Genomic DNA, 21,283 nt, shown 5'->3' on the forward strand with positions numbered 1-21,283 from the left:
CTAGCGCACAGCCGTCAAACTCTTCAAACGGGCAATGTCATCACCCTCTAGTTATCGAGAACCATCCCGACTCCGAAAACTCCTACAAGATAAGCATGGAAAATCTTTGGGGCACAAGCTTCGTGACCTGATACAAGAGGTCGCTCTGGCGCTTCACCCATACGTGAAAGTGGTGATTCCGAATTTCAGAGCCGCCCACTATGTCTACATTTTCTTCATGACTTTCTTGGGATCGATTATCGTATACCCTATCGCCAATTTCAAATACATCGATATTCTTTTCTTGATGTCGGGAGCAGCCACTCAAGCTGGCCTTAACACCATAAACTTGAACGAACTACGGCTACTGCAGCAGATATTCGTCTACATTTTCACCACATTGAGCACCCCCATTTTCATTCACAGCTCGTTGCTTTGCATCCGATTGTTCTGGTTTGAACGACAATTCGACAATATCAAGGAGTCCTCGAAGTTGGACCACAAGATGAGAAAAAGCGCCACTTTAGCTGCTAGAACAGCTACGAAAGACTCCACCAAGTTCAACACAGCCACAAATCAAGAATTGGGCCTACAGAATCCTGAGCTGCCTGCAAAAGAAGTCTCCTCGAGCTCATCCCCACAGTCATCAAATCTAGAAAAGCAAGCAGATTTAGGTCCGCCACGTTCCGAGAATATAAGCCCTGCCGACCAGGGGGACGGCCAAGGTATTCGTTTTGACAATCTTCCTCATCCGGCGAAGAAAAGGAAAGAAGTTGATCCTTCTGATATGTACAAGTCAATTGCAATGTTGCAGAACAAGCATGAGAGAAAATCCAGTTTCGCAGATGACGACGTTCTCGTTATCAAGTCTCCGAAGGAAATTGAGAGAGATCAAAGTACACCGATTTTCACTCGCAAGCACCTGATTACTTTCTCTCCTGGTGGCAAGAAGTGGAAACTTGGCCCACTGAAGAAAAGAAAGAAGTGGGAGAAGCTCAAAAGAACTATCTCAAATAGTTCTGCTCGAGGAAGAAGACTCAAGACGCCACCAAAAACCAACGATGACACGGTGTCTATCGATAGCGAAACCTTGGACAGAACCAAGGAGCAGAAGAATATCGCAAAGCTCGTAGAATCGGTCAAGCAAGGCGAAGTTGGCGAGGACTTGAAGGACAATGATCTTGATTCGGAGATCGACGACGCACATAATAAGTTAAGTGAGGATCTTGAAGGTGATGATTCTTTTGACGATGATGAAGATGATGAAGATGAAGATGGTGAGGATGAAGATGAAGATGATGAGGATGAAGATGATGAAGATGAAGATGAGGATGATGAAGGTGAGCATCATCCCGATGATTTTGATGATGACGATGATGTTCTAACCGATAATAGTCAAGCGATCGTGGACACCGATGATGAGGACATCGACCATGACGATATGGTAGACCCGAAGAGTACCTCAGTGCAAGCGTCTGGTATTGATCGCGGAGACGCCGTTGCTGCCCCACAGGATAGAGTCACCAAATTTTCCGAACCGGAGAAAGTACCGAGAACGAGAAAAGCGCGCCGAAGAACAGCAATTCGAAGATGGAGGACACCACTTCTAAGAGCAGCTAGCTCTGGCACGTTGAGAGGCAGCAAATCTCACAGCAACACTAATGATAACGATTCTGACGAGGAGCTGCTTGTGGGAACCGATGAGGAGCATGGTTTGACCAGGCAAATGAGCACTAATTATCTTTCATGGACACCCACTGTTGGTAGAAACTCAACATTCGTTCATCTCACAGAAGAACAAAAAAATGAGCTCGGTGGTGTGGAGTACAGGGCTGTCAAGCTATTACTTAAGATTTTAGCAGCTTACTACATTGGCTTTCATGTCATGGCGTTTTGCATGCTTGTTGGCTACATCAAAGTGGATCATGCGAAAGCAGAGGAGATGAGAGCTTTTGGGTTTTCCCCCGTATGGTGGGGATTTTTCACTGCTCAATCGACATTTAATGACTTAGGCCTCACAATAACGCCAAACTCGATGTCGAGTTTCAATGAGTCCCCCTTCGTGTTGATCGTATGTTCCTTTTTCATCGTTATCGGAAATACCGGCTTCCCAATTCTTCTTCGATTCATTATTTGGGCTTTGTTCAAGGTGGCAAGGCCTATGACATTATTCAAAGAATCGCTTGGATTTTTGCTAGATCACCCAAGAAGATGTTTCACCCTTCTCTTCCCATCAATCCCTACTTGGTGGTTATTTGTTATTTTGGTTTTGTTGAATGCTGTGGACTTGATACTTTTCGTGATACTCGATTTGGGTTCTGAATTTCTTAAGTCTACACCTAAGGGTCTCAGAGTGTTGGACGGTTTGTTTCAAGCGTTCAGCACAAGAACTGCAGGGTTCAGCTGTATCGATTTGTCTCAAGTGCACCCAGCTGTTCAGGTTAGTTACATGATCATGATGTACATTTCTGTTCTTCCATTGGCCATTTCGATCAGACGTACAAACGTCTATGAAGAGCAGTCGTTGGGCATATATGTGAAAGCAAAAGAGGAAGCAGATGATCCAGAAGCGACACCTAGGAACTTCATTGGCACACATTTGAGAAACCAATTGTCTTTTGACTTATGGTTCATCTTCTTGGGTTTATTTATAATTTGCATCGCCGAAGGAGGCAAGCTTCAGTCGAATGATCTCCGATTTTCAGTGTTTGCCATTCTTTTTGAAGTCATAAGTGCTTATGGTACGGTTGGTTTGTCATTGGGATACCCCAACGTGAACCAATCGCTCACTTACAAGTTTACTACTTTATCAAAGTTGGTTATCATCGGTATGATGATTAGAGGACGTCACAGAGGTTTGCCATACTCACTTGATAGGGCCATCATGTTGCCTGATAAGCATATGCGTCGCAGAGATCAAGTGCAAGAGCACCATGCAATTCAGCGCGCGACAACGTTAGAATCAGTTCCAACGAGGGACACTATCCGTGAGGAAGGTGTTTCAGGAGCAGTTCGCGGACTTACAAGAGTAATTACGCGGACGGCAGCCTCGTATCGCAGAAACTCCTTATGGCCTGCTCCAACACGTTTGGAAACGGAAGAGAACGAGCTACAAGGTAATTCTCGCGAGAGAGGCGCTTGAATTTATTTCGTATTTTGTATAATATAGACGACACATTCAGGGCGATGAGAGTCCCATATTTGTATACAGTGCGCATGAACTTGAAGATGAGCTACTACGAAAAAGCGTCCCAGACTCTCAAACCACCCTTCGAAAAATGATTAGAAGACAAGCCAGAGAGAGAAGAGAATATTTATACAAAAAGTCGTTGGAACTTCAGGAGACCGCTCAACTAGAAAAGAGACAGAAATTAAAAGCAGCATTAGCCTCAGGTAAACCTCTTTCAAAGGAGTTGAGCGAAGACACCGAGCTCCACAAGAACTTCAGATACGATGAAAGCGAACAAGTCGATATCGACGATGAGTATCTGGCTATGAGTGGCATCAACGATCCAAAGATCATCGTAACGACATCGAGAAATCCATCAGCTAAGTTGCTACAGTTCTCTAAAGAGATCAAGCTAATGTTTCCAAACTCCATGAAATTGAATAGAGGTACCTACGTCATTCCAGATCTTGTGAAACTGTGCTCGAGAGCTGCTATCAACGACTTGATTGTGCTTCATGAACACAGAGGTGTTCCCACCTCACTCACAGTATCGCATTTTCCCCATGGGCCTTCCGCTATCTTCACTTTGCACAATGTTAAATTGAGACATGACTTGCCTAACATCGGCAACATCTCTGAAGTGTATCCTCATCTCATATTTGAAAACTTTTCAACAGCTCTTGGGCAGCGTGTGGTGAAAATTCTTAAGCATCTTTTTCCACCAGGGGCCAAGAAGGACAGCTCAAGAGTGATCTCTTTCATCAATAATGAAGATTTCATCAGTGTCAGACACCATGTTTATGTCAAAACTAGGGACGGAGTTGAACTTAGTGAGGTTGGCCCGAGGTTTGAAATGAGACTCCATGAACTCAGACTTGGGCTTCTCGACAATAAAGACGCTGATGTGGAGTGGAAGACCAGACGCTTTGTCAGAACTGCTAATAGAAAAAACTATTTGGCTGATTAAGCAGGTCTTTCAGTACAAGATCCAGAACATATATCAATGCATGGATAATAGAAGACACTCTCAATTTATCACGTAAATACATTTTCAATTTGTCACAATTTTAACTAAATTACACAATACCTATATCGAATGAAAGGACAACGCCCCTTCACTCGAACCACTTAGATACTAATCTCTGGAGAAATGAAACATCGCATGAAAAACCTCCACAAGTGTCTCGCGTAGCAGACTGACAATCCTCATTCACCACATGCGACCTACGTGAATAAAACCCAATCTCTGCTCGCACCATTTGTCTCGTCATTTGAAGTAAATACTATCGTTAAATTGCCTCAGTTGCAACCAATGATATCGGTTGTACATTGCCTGATGCAGTCTCCCATCGTTGAAGACACCAAACTCTCATTATCGGCATTGGGGTTAGATCCGCTAGAAGTCACAGAAGCTCTTCTCTGAACAGGGGAGCTAGAAGTTGCTGGGTAATATACCTCATGGTCTTCAGACTCGCTCGATTCGGGACTAATCAAGAAGTTGTTCAACTTGGAGCTCTGGCCCTTTTTGGATGAACTCTTCGATGAAACAGAGGATCCTGGCTGGCGGACCTCTCTTTGGGCAAGCTGTTTTGACAACTGCGATTGCAGCAGAATCGACGTTGTCGAGGCCTGGGGCTTTCTCAAACCCTTGCCCAAAGAGAATGAAGAAATATTTGTAGTGCTATTGCTTGCGTGAGGAGCATTAGCACCACAGGCAGCGCCAGTGTTGCAGGACAATGAATTTGAAATGCCAGAGTGGTTTGATGCCACACTCATTTTGCGATTCATGGTAGGTGCCATGCCGTGGCTAAACGAGTGCTTGATTGATGGCCTACGGGCAAACTCGTCGCTGTTGATCATGTCCGCATACGAGTAGAACGACACCGAAGATCTCGAACTTCTCAACTTTGGTGGAGAAACTGGAGATTGAGGAGGAAGTGCGTTGGTCAAGGATGACTGAGAGCCTGTGTTGTTGTTGTTTGAGTTGTAAATTGCATTGTTCCCGTTTGAAGATGTATTGCACTGCGACATGGAGATAACGCTGTTTTTGCGGGAGGGGGTGTAAGGTCTGCCCAAAGCCATATTCAAGCCGATGACCGAGGAGTTTCTTCTATTGGAGTAGACCATTTCGACATCGTCCAAATTAGTCTGTTTATCGGTCAAGATGTGAGCAGTAGCATCCAAAGCAGGCGGAATGCAATCTTCGTGTTTGACTTGACCAGACAAATCCTGAACAGATCTCTCAAAAATGTTGCAGTCAGGGTTCTCTTGCAATGAATCTGCCTCAAATAAGGGAGAACAAACAGGAGACCCTAGCTGATTGTTTTTACTATTTGGCACCGACATCACAGGCGAAACTGGGCCGGGAGATTTCGAATTTCCCTTTTGAAAGCCAGATGAAGTGCTGTTACTTGACTGGGCTGCCTGAGTTTTCGAAGACGACATTGCGCTGTCGATTGAGCCTTCGCTTGATGCGAGTCCACCTTGTTTAGGTTGGCTTGAGTTTGGCGACGTCGAAAGGCCCAGATCTTTTGCCTGTGTGTTTGTGCTGCTCAGGCTGCCGAAAGTAAACATCGACAACCGCCTTTTGCCCGGCGCCGGCGGCTGGGCGTTGTTGGCGTTGTTATGAAAAAGGGCCATGGAGCAATGTTATGGCAGGCTACTTTAATCAAAGCGTCAGCTCAATGAGGCCGGTAGTAGATTCCGGTATTCTAAATAGAAATGCCGGGGTGTGAGTTGTTGATTTCCGTTGGGGACAAACAAGACTCCAAGAAATCAAATAAAAAAAAAGGGCAGAAGTGGGCTAGGCTGATTGACTGGAATATCCACAAGTATACCCTTTGTGAAGTTGTTCCAAAAAAGCTCTATGGATAAAGTTGGAACGGCTTTCTAGAAATTTAAACCGACGACTTGAGCTTGTTCGACTGGTGCTGGAAGAAGCCGGAGGAAGTTTATGGGTGAGAACTGAAGCACAAGGATGGAGGCTTGTGGAGGTTGAAGGATGAAATGGAGTTTAGCGAAAAGTTGAAAGAGCTCCAAAAGGATGGAAAAATAAAAAAAAAAAGTGGGTTTGGGGGGATATAAAAAGAAGAAAGGTGAAACAGATGAAAACGGGGAAAAAGTGAGGATAATAGCGAACGACTGGCGGTTAGTGAGCGAGTGGATGCGGGGCTTACATAAGCAAGAAACCGAGATAACAAGTGAGGGATTGAGAGGAGGAAGCATACCCATATACAACACGGCAAAAGCACCAACCAGGTTGTATGCATGCCGCGGTGTAAGGACCATGGAAGGCACCGTCAACGTCAACGTCTATCGACAGTTATTTTCAAAGTTTGATCCAACTACATCAGTCGAGAGGTGTCACCTGGGAGAGCTGTGCTTCTTGATTTCAAGAGCCATTGATTTCAGCACCCTCAGGGTGAGTGACAAAGGGAAATGTCGTTTGGCCGTCTGCAGTACGGTAACCCTCGCTAGGCAAGACCAATAAGAAAAAAGCGGATTCTCAACCGAACAATGTCGCGCCCAAGGGAAAAAATTCAATCGATGACAGAGTGCATGTCGTAATGTCGCATCCCACTGAGGCACCCACCCCCAGCCCGCAGTCTCCACTTCGATCACGCCTGTGCCGTGAACCATGGCAACCCGCCCCAGCCATCGATTCGTCCCAGACCTTTGGCTGCGAAAAAGACGAGGAGGAGGCAGCCAGCCTCTTGTCAAGAGCAAGTGAGAAAATTAAATACAACCAATAACTAAAGAGAATTGTGCCCCAATTCCAATTCCATCATTTTCTTTTATTTGTTATTTGCTCTATCTTTCCCATTTTCACTGATAAGGTTCTCTCTAGCATGAAGCTGGTCATACCCCGTTCTGCTGGTGGTGCTAATTCTGTTCTTTTTTTTCTTTTGCTACTTTGGAGCCACGCGGCGCGGGCCCCTACTCTGGCACTGACCCTGAGCGCTTGCGACTGCAACCCTCCCTGTGGAACTTTCTCTGCTGCTGCTTCTTTCACTGTATCCCGGTCTAATAGGTCCAATTGCCCGATGGGGATGCTTGCTCACAGAATTCTCTTGAAGATCACACCAATCTTCTGCTGGGACTCTTTCCTCGCACCTAACCAGTGCACTTTGTGGATTGTGATGTGCGCAGTGAACAAATCGGATGCCCCAGATATCTCATGGCCCTCACTGTAGGCGCACACTGTAGGTCCCAGTGCGAATGGGTGTGGGACAGCTAGTGCGACCCCCAGCATTTTGTTCCAGTGCGCTCGACGCTACCTCTGTTGCTTTGGAACCTAGTGCGCTCGCGCTGTGACCACACTCTTGCACTTGTTCCCTGTCAGCTGTCGTTTCTAATTGATGGCCGTTTCTCACGAATCCCACTCCCTCCTTTTGCAGGGCACGCCTTTCCTTTTTTCCTTTTTTTTTGTGTTCGGTGTGTTCTTCTCATCCCTGACTTAAATCCCTCTCACTCTCGCAGCCACTTCGGCAGGGGCCGAGAATCCCGTTTGCACGGTCACACGAAAGCGGGTGTCCCACCGCCCGCTTGTGAGGGCTTCACTCGCGTTGCTTTTCTTGCATCTTCACTTCGTCGCTTCTCGCCAATCATCATGATCATCGCACACGTTGTAGCAACTTTGTGGCACATTGGCTGCCATCAGTATGTCTACTCCTTCACCTCCATTATCTAGAGTTCTTCTTCACGAACAAGCCTCAATTGACGAATTGCCATGATCCCTGGAGATGCAAGTCTGAAGTAACTGTGATAGGCTCCCTCAATGGCTTGGGACGAGTGCTTTTTCGGCGGCTACCACCTGGCCGCCCTCCAGTGGTAGATGCTGCGCACTCCGTCCTTCTCCTAGCCATCCCTACTTAATCTGGTGAAAGCCACGCATACTCCTCTTTTCCATGCTCGGTCGGTCTTAGCTCCCGGTTATTTTTACCAAAACTCTCTACACCACTGGAGGAACCTTCTACACCTGAACTCCATCAATTCATCATGTCGTTGCTTATGACCCGCATCACGTGAGAGCCTTTACGTCACATGATGTGTCACGTGCATACACGGTTACCGGCTACACCTATTCGATCCAACAACCCCATTCATCCTCCACCCAAAATGCATCCAGAGGACCTGGCATCGAGGCGAACACCTCGCATGTCTATGTCACCGGATCCCTTGGAGCATGCAAGCTTCTCCTCGCACAGCTCGAGGATACGCTCATATACCCTCGACAGTCTAAATATCAGCTCCATCGAGAACTCCAAAGGTCACCACCAAAGACTCGAAGATTCGCGTCAAAATAATGTCCCCGAGCAGAATGTCGAGGCTGCTTCTTGGGTATTCACCGATATTCTCCAGAGCTTGTCTGTGAGAGAAAAAGACGACGTGTATCTGGTTATCACCAAGTGCAACCAGCTAGTGAGACTACTTCAGGAAACACCGGCATTGAAGCACGATATGGCCATCGACGTAGTTGTGAACCGTATCCAATTCATGTTTTACCATCCTGCCCCACAGCTACGATGTGCAGCGTATAGAGTTCTACGTTATTCAGTGGCTTCGCTGGACTCTATTTTGTTCATGGTGCAACTGAAGATTCTCATATCGATAATTGTGTCCTTTTCCGTTCCATGCCCTCTCCTCGAAAAGCAAGAGGCCCTCAAATTGGTCCGTGAGTTCTTGAATGTCCCAGATGGTGCAATTTTTATATCAGTTGGTGTGATTAAAGCTTTGGTGGCTCTCATAGAGCACGAAAGCGACGATAGTGGGAACTCAGGCGCAAACCCCTCAAATCCTCAGGATGACCAATATATCATTCCTTCTTCATTCACGAAATTATGCACAGAGACGATCTGCGAAATTGCTGTGCTCAAACCACACATTGTGTTTCACGGAGGAGGCTTTCGGTTGATGATAAGTCTCATCACCAATGGACCGGCTGATGTGGCTGCGCCATGTCTTGCCGTGCTCATGACAATATTAGACAAACCCGAGGCAAGACTCTTTCTACGAAATGGCCTCGATTTGACGTCTCTCACTTCCGTCTACTCACTCATAAATGACGATGATGACGATGAAAGCAAGCAATCCAGCAGCCGAAAATATCATAATAGGGTCTTAAAGGTCACATTCCTCATCACTGTGTTCCTCAAGTGTTGGACGGGCATTATTTGCTTTTCTCACAATAACTTTGAGGCCATTCGTATTATAGTCTCAAAGCTCGGTGGAAAGAGCAATAAGCTAAGGAGCATCATCCTTGATCTACTCCTTGATGTGCTCCGCATCGAAGCTATCCCCTGGCTTGAGGAGTCTTCGATATTCGATCTATTCACCAGCCTTCATGTCTTTTTGAGCCCTGAGGATCATCTGATCGACAGCATACACCAAAAATACCTAGAACTTCCTCCTAACAGTTTTGAGAAGACAGTTGTCTCTCATTATCAAGGCCTCACTTTAAAGATCTTGCTTTCATGTGATGTTGTGCCATTGATTTTTGGTATCATTGACAACTGTAAAGTCGAAGCAATCACCTCAAAAGCCATTCATCTCCTCACTAATATCTTCAAACTCTCTATGGATTTACTCCCGAAGAAATTCTTTCAGTCACATATTTCCGATGCTTACAAAAGGTCACTTTCGCTATCATCCATTTACCAAATCGAGGCGGCTGCAAGGCTACAAAGCAAAACCAATCTGGACGCTCGACAAAGAAGCGAGGTGAAGTCGCAAGTCAAGGACTTGATTGTTGAAGGCAGAGTCAGCATGGATGATGCCGCTCTCAAAACGCTTGTAAATCGCACGAAGTTGCTTACTCTGAAAGACTTTGAGGATTGGGACTGGACACAAATTTCACATCTTTGTCAAGGACCTCTTCGAGACCAGAAAAGATTTCAAGATATTCAGGATAAATATCCTAAGGTTTTGAAGTATCTCATGTCATTTTTTCGGCCCTTCAAGTATCGGTTTAGTCGGATGCCTCTTCGACCTAGTGATACTTCGAAGCTTCGAAATCCAAAGCGCATCATTCTAGTTGGTTGTCAGCTACTTGAGGCCTTGGTCAACCATGATTCTGGTTTCCGATTTTTACTCGCAAGTAAGCTCATGACGCAAATAAGAGAGGCATTTGCGCAAGTTAGTCCTCGCAGCGGTATCTCTGCCAAGGATCCTATTTTATCAAAACGCCAACTTGAAACAACATTAAGTATAGGTTATGTCAATTTCGTCGGGGTTCTTTCATCGCATACCAGAGGTTTGGTCCTCTTAGAAGAATGGAAATTCTTTCAACTCATCGATGGTATCATTGAGGGAAATGTCAATGACACTTCAAATTCTCACCTTCTTTTCAACCTATTGAACAACCTTGACTTCGTCATAAATAGTCCCTTGAGAGATCTACTCGTAAAGGTTTTGAGAGTTTCGCTGGCAGAAACAAAGCTCTTTACCATAGAAAATGTTCTTTCCAAGTTATTGAAAGTTGAAGAGTGTCAAGAGTTTGTGATTGGAAACCTTTCCAACCTCCTTGATGATGACAACTCACCTGTTGTTAAGCTCGCAATAAGTTACCTACATGAATTTTTCGTGTTGCAAGGGAACTTTGCAAGAATCAATATTCTTATTGATATGCGACCCTCTACCTTGATATTGTCGAAATATCCGCTTGGCAAGGAACTCTTAATGACATTTTGCAAGACAACAAAAGGATTTCGCTTGCTCAACGAGAGTAAACTCGTTCAACGTTATTTTACAGGAAGTGTTCGAAGCTCATTGACTTTTGAATATTTAGATCGTATCGAGGGCACGATAAAAAAATACCTATATCCATACCTGACTATTTTACAGCGTGTGCGTGGTGTCCCCAGCGATGACTGTCATCATTTTTTCCACTACTTGCTTTCCACTGAGGACGGATTCATATTCTTTACGTCGCAGAGAGCAATCTTGGATGACATCATTAATAAGACATTTTCAATTGTGCAAAAACTTCGCTTGCTTGATGAAAATGTAAAGGAACAATTGGAGCCCGAATTTTTGTATGCGAAAGCAAAGACCACTGCCATGGAGTCTGTCAGCAGCAAAGCGGAAAGCATCGAGAGTGACGATACTACTGATGAACTGAATCTTAATGAATCTCCCACTCGATTTATTGCAAGAGGCGACGTACCTATCATACAACCAAAAGAACTGGTGATTGGAGTGTCTCACTTACCTATTAAATCTCCCGAGGAGGAAGAGGAGTATATGCTCAAGCGACTCAAACAGAACCTATGGATTTTAGGTGAAATTGCCTCCTCTAAATACGGAATCCAAATCCTTGATCCCCTATACAATCCTAGTATGAGAACAGAACATGTTATTGAGTTGATGGTCCAGCTATTCAAAGGTGCAAAGGACTGGCAAATACGCGGCATAGCTTTCCATCAGTTGGGAAAGCTAGCTTCCACAAATGAGGGCATAGAAATGCTAGATGATATTGGTTGGGTTTCTGTTGATAATCTCAACCCATTGGATCCGCTTCTCCTAGCATACCCTGAATCAATGCAGGGTGCAGATGTGTTCGATCTTGAGGTGCTTAATCCTTATAGAGATGCAACATACATATCTCTATTCGGAAACCACAGTGACGAATTATGGGCCAATCAGCAGCTAGATCTCGATGCAGATGATGGACTTGGCTTGCAGACGAACCAAAAGTTAGACGACAAAGCCTTGAGTTTAATTAACCACCTAAGTTCGGTGTTGGGTAAAATTGAGCGCAAAGCCACCAAAGAGTTGTTGCACATCAAGGCTAGCAATGGTGAGATTTTTGAAAATCCTAATCTTTTTTTGAAAACCATTCGACTTGTGGATAAGGGGAAATTCAAGTACAAGACACGCAGCTTCATTTTTGGCCTTTTTGATATCGTCAAGATAATGGAGGCATTGGTAAAACGAAGCAGGAGAAACACAAACGCCAAAAGATAACACATAAGATGCATAGATAATTTCATTACTCCTTTATCATATTTTTCCTCCGCTTTTTGGGCGCCAGTGACTGGGAATCGCTGAACTCTCTCACATCTTTGCCACGAATTTCTACAGGTCTAAATTTGGATACTACCAAATGGGGATAGTTTCTTCTGACCCACATCTCAGTCTCCTGCGGATTTACTTCAACGGCATCCAATTCGTCCTGCTGGATCTCTGGAATCAGCTCATCAACTGTAAGGTTCACATTGTACGATCGTTTAAATTTGATGTCTTTGGGGTCATCTTCATTCGACATTTGTAAAAGTGGCTTTAGTGTCTCGGATAACTCTGGTTTCCTTTTGATAACGTTTTCGATTTTTGTGGTATCGAGCTTCAACGGCGTATCGAGCGACTCCTCCTCGTAATCTTTAAGTTCAGCCATATAATCTAGCAAAGCGTCAATTTTTCGTCTGTAGTGATATAGCGTTTGTCTCTGAGCTCTTTCAGTGATTGCCAATTTATGGGACACCGCATAAACCTCGTTGAACCGACTTTGGAGGTCCTCGTAGAGCTTTGCGTAGTCAGTCTCATCCACTTCTTGTGGCAGTTGGTTCGAGTCACTTGCCTGAGTTTCGTGGCCTGTCTGGGCCAACGCATCCTCAGTTTTGATATCGGCCATTTTCAAGCAGTTGAATATTTCAACGTTCTCTAGCTAGCCTTAGCTAGTAGTAAAGCGTGCACGGTGCAGGACGATGTGGTTGCAATTGTAAAATGTGGACATGATACTGATGGAGAATCCATGACTATTTTTAGGGAAAAAGCTTGGCCTCCTGTGTTTTTGATCATTCTATAACAAGGTAGCAACCAAAGTGTTTTAGATTTTGGATTTGTGGACAGCTGCGTATCGATTTCCAACGTCATGGGACCTCGTAGAATCAATTTGAGAAACTACTACCTCTCAGATAATTATTGAACATACGATGTCGTTATTTTAGATGCTTATTAAGTATTGCTCAATAATGACTATAGCACGATGTCATAATTTCCTATACTGTGCTGCTCCTAATGAACTTCCTGCACCAGCACGCTACGCGTCAAAAGTGCAACACAAACTTCACTCACTCGAATCTACCTGAACATCACCACCCTCGCATATCCCTCATAAATCATGTCCATTGTGTCCTTGCTTGGGATTGAGGTTTTGAACAATCCTGCTCGGTTTACAGATCCCTATGAATTTGAAATCACGTTCGAATGCTTGGAACCTTTGAAAGAAGACTTGGAGTGGAAACTTACATACGTTGGAAGTTCACGTTCTCTAGATCATGATCAGGAGCTTGATTCCATTTTGGTCGGACCTGTACCTGTCGGTGTGAATAAATTTTTGTTTCAGGCAGACCCGCCGTCTCCCGAACTTATCCCTGCAAGCGAATTGGTAAGTGTCACGGTGATATTATTGAGCTGTTCTTACGCGGGTAGAGAGTTCGTACGTGTTGGGTATTACGTCAACAATGAGTACGATACTGAGGAGTTAAGAGAAAACCCACCTGCTAAAGTGCAAGTTGAGCATGTCGTCAGGAACATTTTGGCTGAGAAGCCTCGTGTGACGAGATTTAACATTGTCTGGGACAGTGAAGATTCGAATCCTGATGAGTATCCACCGGAACAACAAGTGGACGAAGACGAGGAGGAGGAGGAAGAAGAAGAGGAGGAAGAAGAGGAAGAAGAAGAGGACATTGATGAGGAAGGGGTCGAAGTTGGAGATGTTGAAGAGGACCTTGAAGAGGATATTGAAGATGACAAAGAATCCCAGACGAAATCTGATAAAATGGACACAGATGCTGACCCAGGAAGTAGCGCAGACACGCCGAATGATAAGACGGAAAGCTAAAATTCATTGTGTAATAGATTTATAAGAGGAAAATTAACAATTAATCGACTGTGACATTATATTTGGTATTTCAGTATTCGTAACAAGGACATGAGATCTATGAATTTTCTATAAGGGAATTGATGACTTGGCTTAGGCTGCGAATAATTTCCTCGTCAAATTTGGAGGTTTTGTATCTGGTATTCCATTTGTCAGGATGCCAGCGAAGACGTTCTTTTTTTAGCAATGATTTTAGCGATTTAGGCTCACAGATGTATTCGTAGAATGCAGATACCGAGGTAGAGTCTTGAATGAGCTCAAGCATCTCTTCTTTGGAAAGTTCACACTCAAAGTGCAAAAGCAACGGAAGTTTTTCAGTGGAGCCGAGGTACTCCAGTCTCACTCGTTCTCTGTCGCCATCATCATAATCTGAGAGTTCCAGCAGGGGCGCCTGAAGGTATGGATCGTTGATGCGTTTATCGCCAACATGTAAGTCACTGTCGTCTTCGTCCATCAAACCAGCTGCGGACACAGGAAACTTACCCAATATCTCGTACTTCCCACCGGTAACCCCAGCAAAGTCGCCATTATTGTACGCATTCTTCAACTGCTGAGAAGGCTTGTGTGAAGAATATGTCGCAGTAGAGCGGGCCTGGGGAGTCTCGTATTTGAAGTGGATGTCTTGTTGCGGTTTCGCAAATGAGAAGCCATTCAAACTTTCAGAAGTATCTTCAGTGAAGGGCGATGGAGCACGAGAATTTGCAGGAGTAGATTGGCTAATTGGAGTGGACTCGTGCTTGGGGTTAGCCTCACGCCCTGGAGACACTGAGTCGTCAGTGAAGGAGCTTGAGTTGTCATTGCCTGCGTTGTTGAGCTTGTCAATGAGAGGTTCAGAACCAGCTGAAACCTTCTTCGAGCAAGACAAGTTGAGCAAGGGCCTTTTGATTTTGGACGGTTGCGAAGGTGTAACATCATCTTTGAACTTAAGCTTTTTTCGGGGCTGTGAGGGACACGGAGTGGAGTAGGAACTTGAAAAGCTGATTTTCAGGAGGGAGTCATTAGTGATGTTGCTTGAGATGGACATGCTTTTAGCCGAGGCATCGGTGTCTCGTATTCGCCCAGTGTCGAATGCCGGCGTCAAAATCATATCCAGAGATGTATCGTGTTTTCTCTTTCTAACAAAAATGGGTGGGAGCCTTTGCTCACCGTCATCAGTGACAGATTCCTCACTTGAGTAATCCGTTAAGATGGTCTGGTTTGCAGCAAGATCACCACTGTCCACATCTTTGTCTTCGTCAGAACCCTTGAGCTGGCTGTGGTCATTGTGCGAAATGTGTAGTCTATCTAATCTCTTCATTGGAGAAATCATCATAACGGTCTTGCCTGAATTCACGTGTAGAGGAGTTGAGACGCCGGCTAGAAACTCGTGGGTCACAGATGCGTCGGGGTTGAATTCGTCGTTATCTGAGTCTGGCTGCGCTCGTTTATACCATGGTGGCGACAGAGCTGGGTCCAGCTGTAGTGAGCCTTGCGGCATTGGTCTAGGAAATGAATTTGTTGATGCTGTTGGTGTAAAGTGAGATGACTGCTTTGTTTGTTGTGATGCGAGTGTACTGCATGGAACCACCAGGTGTAGTTGCCTGGTGCGCGGTCCGAAGGGGCTCCTCCATGGCTGCGAATTCTTGATGCCATGGGCATACTACTAGAAGGTATTAGTGTCGGCGTTCATTAATTACACCAATCACGGCGATTTACGTGATATCATTTGGGTTGGCTATTGGTGTTTTGTGCAATACAAAGGGCAAATTTTGTCTTTTGAATAAATTTTCGATGATGCAAGAGCACATCACGATGGCATGGGCAGGCTTCAGGGACTCAGAGGCTTGACGACAAAGAGGATTCTTTCAATTCTTTGCTGTGAAACTCCCAGAACGTACTGTATTGAGGGCAAAGGCAACGAAGTTTTGCAAATTCTTCAATACGAGGCGTATTTTACGATGACGGAAATAGATAGATTATAAGGGAACACGTGGATCCGTCGAGTCACAACGCATGAAAGTAGAGTTATTGAAGTCCATCTTTGATTAAGTAGCTCCCTGGAAGACGACACCTTAATTGTTCTAAGCCTGGTTCCTTTGAGTCAAAAATTTTGTTTTCAATTGCTTCGCCCGACACCACACAACGAGCATCGGATCATGGAATCTCAAGTCAAGTGTTACTCACATCATGTAGATACTGCTGCAATCAGGGGTTTTAAAAAAGAAAAAGCATCATTTCTGCTAGGGAATGCTGCTTCTTCTCCAAGAATAATACCACAATTCATCTCTGGCCAGATCATCACATTCCGTTCAATACTACCTAGTCGCAATCCAGCCAGCGAGGTGCGAACAGAATATGAGACCACCTACTTTATTGCCCACCTGAGCTCCTGACCGACCAATGTCGCTATACAGGCATTAAAACCAGTAGACATTAACAAAAGTATCAGAGGATCTCTTATCTGTGGACCACTAAGAATTCCCATTATCAGGGCATTGTGGCCGCAAATCTGATGCACTCCCGCACTAGACAAAGAATAGGGTGGCCAATGCAATCAGCATGGGCCGCTGCGGGGGCTTAACCGATGAACCGATCCAGAAGCAACAATACAACACCAAGGGGTTGATTTGATAGAGAGTAGGTATACTGTCTTCTTTTCTTTTGTTTCTGCTGGGTTTTGCTCCTCTTTTTCGGATCAGGACGTTTCCTGGTAACACTGCGAATTGCAGCCACTCAGAGGAATTTCCACGTCCGGATTAAATTATGAGTCTGGCACCGGTAAAACTGCACACCGCCGAGCTTTTTGCACCCACCCACGTTTTCCCTCGCTAAGCTGCTTTGAGGAGAAGATCATCCAGAAATGCTACTGTTGGACATCTTCTTTTTTTTTTTTTATCATCTCCTGACTTTGTCGGCTGTGTAGAGTTCTGCTTTTCCTGACCTGCTCCGGTGGAGGTAATTGCCGCCACCTTCTCCCACGCATAGGTGGGCCAGGTTATGCACGCCTTATCTACACAGCGCCACACAGCAATTTTTTTCCTTTGCGATTTTGTCCCTTTTATATAGCAGCCACATCTCTCCTCCATAACCCGTTACCAGGACTACATATTTCACTACCACCATTTTGCCCAGCACATGCTGCTATCGTTGGAAAATGGTCTCTTTCGTCGTGTGGTGCCGCCGATGGCGCCCCAACAACTATCTTTTGCTGGCATTTCCTTTTTAACTTTGCAGGCGGTGCTTGAAGTGGTCATTGTGTGTCTTGCTGGGTTTTTCGTTGCCAGGTCAAATCTCTTGGGCACTTCGGGCCAGCGAATGCTCTCACAATTGAACGTCGACTTGTTCACGCCGTGCTTGGTGTTCACGAAACTTGCTCCTTCCTTGTCGGTAGATAAGATCCTTGACATCTTCATCATTCCGGTGTTTTATGCCGTTTCGACTGCTACCTCATACTCTTGTTCGCAATTGACTTCTCGATTCTTTGCTTTGAATCCCGCTGAAACCGATTTTGTGACCGCAATGGCCGTGTTCGGCAACTCAAACTCCTTGCCCGTATCCTTGACCATGACTTTGGCATACAGCTTGCCTGATCTTCTATGGGATCAGATGGAAGACGATACCCCAGATAAAGTCGCCTCTAGAGGCATGTTGTACTTGCTCATTTTCCAGCAGATGGGACAGATCTTGCGTTGGTCCTGGGGTTACAACAAGCTTTTAAGAAAGCGCTCTCCTAGAGAGCTTGATGATGCCATCACCAGTGGCGAAATCAGGCCGTTGAATCTCCCAGAATTGGAGACTCAGAGGTTCAATTCCAGATCTGCTAGTGACAATGAAGATGCTTCTTCAGTTTCTACAATCAGTCCGGATTTCCCTACAATGGCTCCTCCACCTCAGCAAGACTCCGACGACTCTGACCTCAGTGACAACGTTCACAAGCCTGCTGATCCAGTCAATGTCAGCTTTGTGAAACGCAAGTGGCTTGCTTTCACGACTTGGAGACCAATCGCCAACTTTTTTGCATTCATGAACCCACCGCTTTACGCAATGCTCGTTTCCGTGCTAATTGCGTCGGTTGGGTCCCTCCAAAAGCTTTTCTTTCTGGAAGGCAGCTTTGTGAGAAACACATTGACAAAGGCAATCGATAACTTAGGCTCGGTTTCAATTCCGCTCATCTTGATCGTGTTAGGCTCGAATCTTTATCCATCGGCTGACATCCCTCCAGCTTCGACCCACTATAAGAGGATCGTGGTAGCATCATTGGTGTCTCGAATGATTCTTCCGACGGTTGTGTTGCTTCCTTTGATTGCTCTTTGTGTCAAATTCATCAACACCTCCATTCTCGACGATCCAATTTTCTTGATTGTCGCTTTTATTCTTACCGTGTCTCCTCCTGCTATTCAATTGTCGCAAATCACGCAGCTCAACAACATCTACCAGAAGGAAATGGCTGGCGTGCTATTCTGGGGCTACGTTGTCTTGACGCTTCCTACTACCATTTTCATTGTCGCTACAAGCTTGGAGGTCCTCAAGTGGGCGCTATAAGAAAGGAGGGCTCATCATACACAAACATGTATATCAAAAAGCTAACGGAATCGGTATATTCTCGCCACATTGCATTTTTCTACATAAAGCTTATTTCAACGGAATTTCTTTTGTAGCCACTCACGAAGAAGAAGCTTTGTCAGAGTTCGCCTTACCGATATGCGCAGGGCAAAAAAAAAGACTCTCTTTATCTACCCTAGCGCCTAGTCACCAAGTGCACACACATTCACACGACATGCAGTCTATAACAGACTTCTCAAATAGAACCATCCTTAACTATATTACAGAGTATTCGTTGATTAAGCATTTTGCTTACATTTAGATAACATCATAAATCTTTTGTCATGGTGAAGGCAAGAAAAATTGCAGTAGTGGGCTCCCGTTCCGTGGGGAAGCTGTCCATGACTGTGCGGTTTGTCGAGGATCATTTCGTCGAGTCGTACTATCCCACGATCGAAAACCAGTTTTCCAAAGTTATCAGGTACAAAAACCAAGATTATGCCATAGAGATTTTGGACACAGCGGGGCAGGATGAGTTTAGTATCATGAATGAGAAGCATTTGGTCGGGATCCACGGCTACTTGCTAGTGTACTCCGTGACGTCAAGACAATCGTTTGAGTTGGTAGATGTGATCAGAGATAAGATTCTAAATTCTATTGGAGCAGACTCGATGCCGATGGTGTTGATTGGGAACAAGTGTGACTTGAATTTCCAGAGGCAGGTGGAGACCAGTGAGGGAGAGGCGCTTGCGAGGAAGTACAATTGCACTTTCTTGGAAACGTCCGTGCGGGATAACATCAACATTACGAAGTCATTCGAGGCGTTGGTTGACGCGATTGAAAAGGTCCAGAACCCCGAGGCACCAAAGCAAGATAAGTGTGTGATTGTGTGATGGCTCTCCACCTAACGTTTACGATATTACCATCTTGTGGGGGAAATTGAACATCCCCCCTCTCATGTCCCCATGCTCACGTTATATTTATATTTATCAATTTTGATATACGCCTTATTCTTGTCTTAGAGCTTCAGTCTGTCAAGTGCCAAAGAGACAGCCTTATCGGCCATTCCAATCCCAGCCTGATACCCGTATCCAGCTGCGCCGTAGTTGTGAATGAGCACTCTGCCAGCGTCTACAAACTCTTTTTCTATGCGGGCGCCTCCTTCTCTGCCTGGTCTCAAACCAGCTACCACCCGCAAGATCTCAAGATCTTCAATCCGTTTGCCCTTCCTGTTCTCCTCGAGAATTTTTGGGTACAATTCGGTTGTCCTCTTCAAGATGTCTTCTGTCTGCTCCCGAAACGTATCGGCTGTCCAATCACCTTTTTGCAAAAAGCCGCCTAGGATAAGTTGATCGTTTGAGTATGGCCGTTTAATAATGTAGGTTGGCTTCGCAGCGTCCCACTTCATGACATTTTCTTGGATATGTGGGGCTTTGATCACGACCACTTGGCCTCTCATTGGAAGACTTTTGTCATCGTTCACCCCTCCAAGACTTCTAGAACCAAGTCCGGTACAATTGAAGACGACCTTTGTATCAGTATAATATGCCTCTCTTATGTTTTTTAACTCTCTTCTCTCGAAGCGAACCCCCAATGATTTTAACAAGTTTTGGAACGATACTAGGAACTTGGGACAATTGAAATTCCAGGAAATATACTCAATTCCGTAGCTTACATCCTCGGGCAAGTCTTCTTCCCGAAGTATGGCAAGATCGTACAAATATGTTTTCCAAGAAGCGATCTTTCTCTCTGAAGGTGGCTCAACGAAATACTCCGTCGATTTGTATCTGTCTAGACCACATTGAGGACCACCCAAAAACCGCTGCAAGTTTCCCAATTCTGTATAAGTCACCTTATCGTAAGCCAAGGTATCAGGATCATCGCCGGTAATGCATGAGAAGTTGCCTCCAGCATAAGGAGACGTATAATTGATTGACTCGTCCCCAGGGTGAAATTTGGCGACAATCAAGATATCATCTGGATGCACATTGTTCTCAAGAAGCTTATACGCAGTGTAATGGCCAATTATACCGGCTCTGATGTTAGCAAAGTTACCGTCTAGGTAGCCCAAGACTTCACGTACCCTACTATAACATAGTGTGGCATTTCTTAGAAACAAGGTGTGGTTGATGATGCCTCATACAAGCACTTTCCGACGTGCAGGAAAATTTCACGGGATTCGATCAACGATACGCCGACATAAGGACATAAAAGGAGAATCGGTTTATCGATCTGTTATTACTATCATTGGCATCAAGAAGAAGCAAAAAAATCAATATAATTGATACAGGCCTAAATCTCATCGTAATATAACCAGATTTCCTCATATTACTTCAAATTATAGTCGGCTTCACTTACTTCACATTTTTCGCAGCCATTTGCAGAAACCAGACTAATCCTCACACTTGCCAAATGCATTAAATATTAAAGGAGACAAGAAAATTTAGCCTGGCGTTTTTTTCTTTGAAAATTTAGATACAGCAAGCAGGTTTTATCAGAGAGCACTGAAAGCACGAGTAAAATTGACTACCAGAACATCTTCGGAACATATGGAAGACAGTATCATACCGTGAGCATTATGACGATCTTACAGATCGAAACCCACCGGGCTTATAAGAGCTATTGTTACGAATTTCTTTATCTCTCGCTTCTCTTTCTTTTACTTCCAAATTCAGGTTGAGTAAAATTTGCTTTCACAACATGATCAAATTACCTACCTCGCGACCTCCTGGGCC

At 44.9% G+C, this 21,283-nt stretch overlaps 10 protein-coding genes across 10 annotated transcripts; 6 read left to right on the forward strand and 4 right to left on the reverse strand. All coding sequences in view use genetic code 12, as the record gives it.

Moving 5' to 3' along the window:
• Positions 1–34: 34 nt before the first annotated feature.
• On the forward strand, positions 35–3,121 carry TRK1 (Trk1p; the record flags this gene model as incomplete). Its single annotated transcript, XM_029034295.2, has 1 exon — positions 35–3,121. One exon carries the CDS (start codon positions 35–37, stop codon positions 3,119–3,121), a length of 3,087 nt encoding a protein of 1,028 aa, XP_028889537.2.
• A 136-nt stretch (positions 3,122–3,257) lies between these two features.
• On the forward strand, positions 3,258–4,115 carry IMP4 (snoRNA-binding rRNA-processing protein IMP4; the record flags this gene model as incomplete). Its single annotated transcript, XM_029034296.2, has 1 exon — positions 3,258–4,115. One exon carries the CDS (start codon positions 3,258–3,260, stop codon positions 4,113–4,115), a length of 858 nt encoding a protein of 285 aa, XP_028889538.1.
• Positions 4,116–4,447: 332 nt separating this feature from the next.
• On the reverse strand, positions 4,448–5,788 carry CJI96_0002756 (uncharacterized protein; the record flags this gene model as incomplete). The annotated part of the gene is made up of 1 exon (XM_029034297.2): positions 4,448–5,788. The coding sequence occupies one exon, from the start codon at positions 5,786–5,788 to the stop codon at positions 4,448–4,450; it is 1,341 nt and encodes a 446-aa protein (XP_028889539.2).
• A 2,478-nt stretch (positions 5,789–8,266) lies between these two features.
• Positions 8,267–12,112, forward strand: TSC11 (TORC2 complex subunit TSC11; the record flags this gene model as incomplete). Its single annotated transcript, XM_029034298.2, has 1 exon — positions 8,267–12,112. One exon carries the CDS (start codon positions 8,267–8,269, stop codon positions 12,110–12,112), a length of 3,846 nt encoding a protein of 1,281 aa, XP_028889540.2.
• A 25-nt stretch (positions 12,113–12,137) lies between these two features.
• CJI96_0002758 (uncharacterized protein) lies at positions 12,138–12,776 on the reverse strand (the record flags this gene model as incomplete). The annotated part of the gene is made up of 1 exon (XM_029034299.2): positions 12,138–12,776. One exon carries the CDS (start codon positions 12,774–12,776, stop codon positions 12,138–12,140), a length of 639 nt encoding a protein of 212 aa, XP_028889541.1.
• A 489-nt stretch (positions 12,777–13,265) lies between these two features.
• Positions 13,266–13,988, forward strand: ASF1 (nucleosome assembly factor ASF1; the record flags this gene model as incomplete). Its single annotated transcript, XM_029034300.2, has 1 exon — positions 13,266–13,988. One exon carries the CDS (start codon positions 13,266–13,268, stop codon positions 13,986–13,988), a length of 723 nt encoding a protein of 240 aa, XP_028889542.2.
• Positions 13,989–14,085: 97 nt separating this feature from the next.
• CJI96_0002760 (uncharacterized protein) lies at positions 14,086–15,504 on the reverse strand (the record flags this gene model as incomplete). The annotated part of the gene is made up of 1 exon (XM_029034301.2): positions 14,086–15,504. The coding sequence occupies one exon, from the start codon at positions 15,502–15,504 to the stop codon at positions 14,086–14,088; it is 1,419 nt and encodes a 472-aa protein (XP_028889543.2).
• Positions 15,505–17,141: 1,637 nt separating this feature from the next.
• CJI96_0002761 (uncharacterized protein) lies at positions 17,142–18,548 on the forward strand (the record flags this gene model as incomplete). Its single annotated transcript, XM_029034302.2, has 1 exon — positions 17,142–18,548. The coding sequence occupies one exon, from the start codon at positions 17,142–17,144 to the stop codon at positions 18,546–18,548; it is 1,407 nt and encodes a 468-aa protein (XP_028889544.2).
• Positions 18,549–18,949: 401 nt separating this feature from the next.
• RHB1 (putative GTPase) lies at positions 18,950–19,441 on the forward strand (the record flags this gene model as incomplete). Its single annotated transcript, XM_029034303.2, has 1 exon — positions 18,950–19,441. One exon carries the CDS (start codon positions 18,950–18,952, stop codon positions 19,439–19,441), a length of 492 nt encoding a protein of 163 aa, XP_028889545.2.
• A 125-nt stretch (positions 19,442–19,566) lies between these two features.
• IFG3 (Ifg3p) lies at positions 19,567–20,654 on the reverse strand (the record flags this gene model as incomplete). Its single annotated transcript, XM_029034304.2, has 2 exons — positions 19,567–20,584; positions 20,632–20,654. The coding sequence occupies 2 exons, from the start codon at positions 20,652–20,654 to the stop codon at positions 19,567–19,569; spliced, it is 1,041 nt and encodes a 346-aa protein (XP_028889546.1).
• Between the last annotated feature and the right edge of the window lie 629 nt (positions 20,655–21,283).

This window comes from Candidozyma auris, chromosome 3, assembly GCF_003013715.1.
Source record: "Candidozyma auris chromosome 3, complete sequence".
NCBI lineage: Eukaryota > Fungi > Ascomycota > Pichiomycetes > Serinales > Metschnikowiaceae > Candidozyma > Candidozyma auris.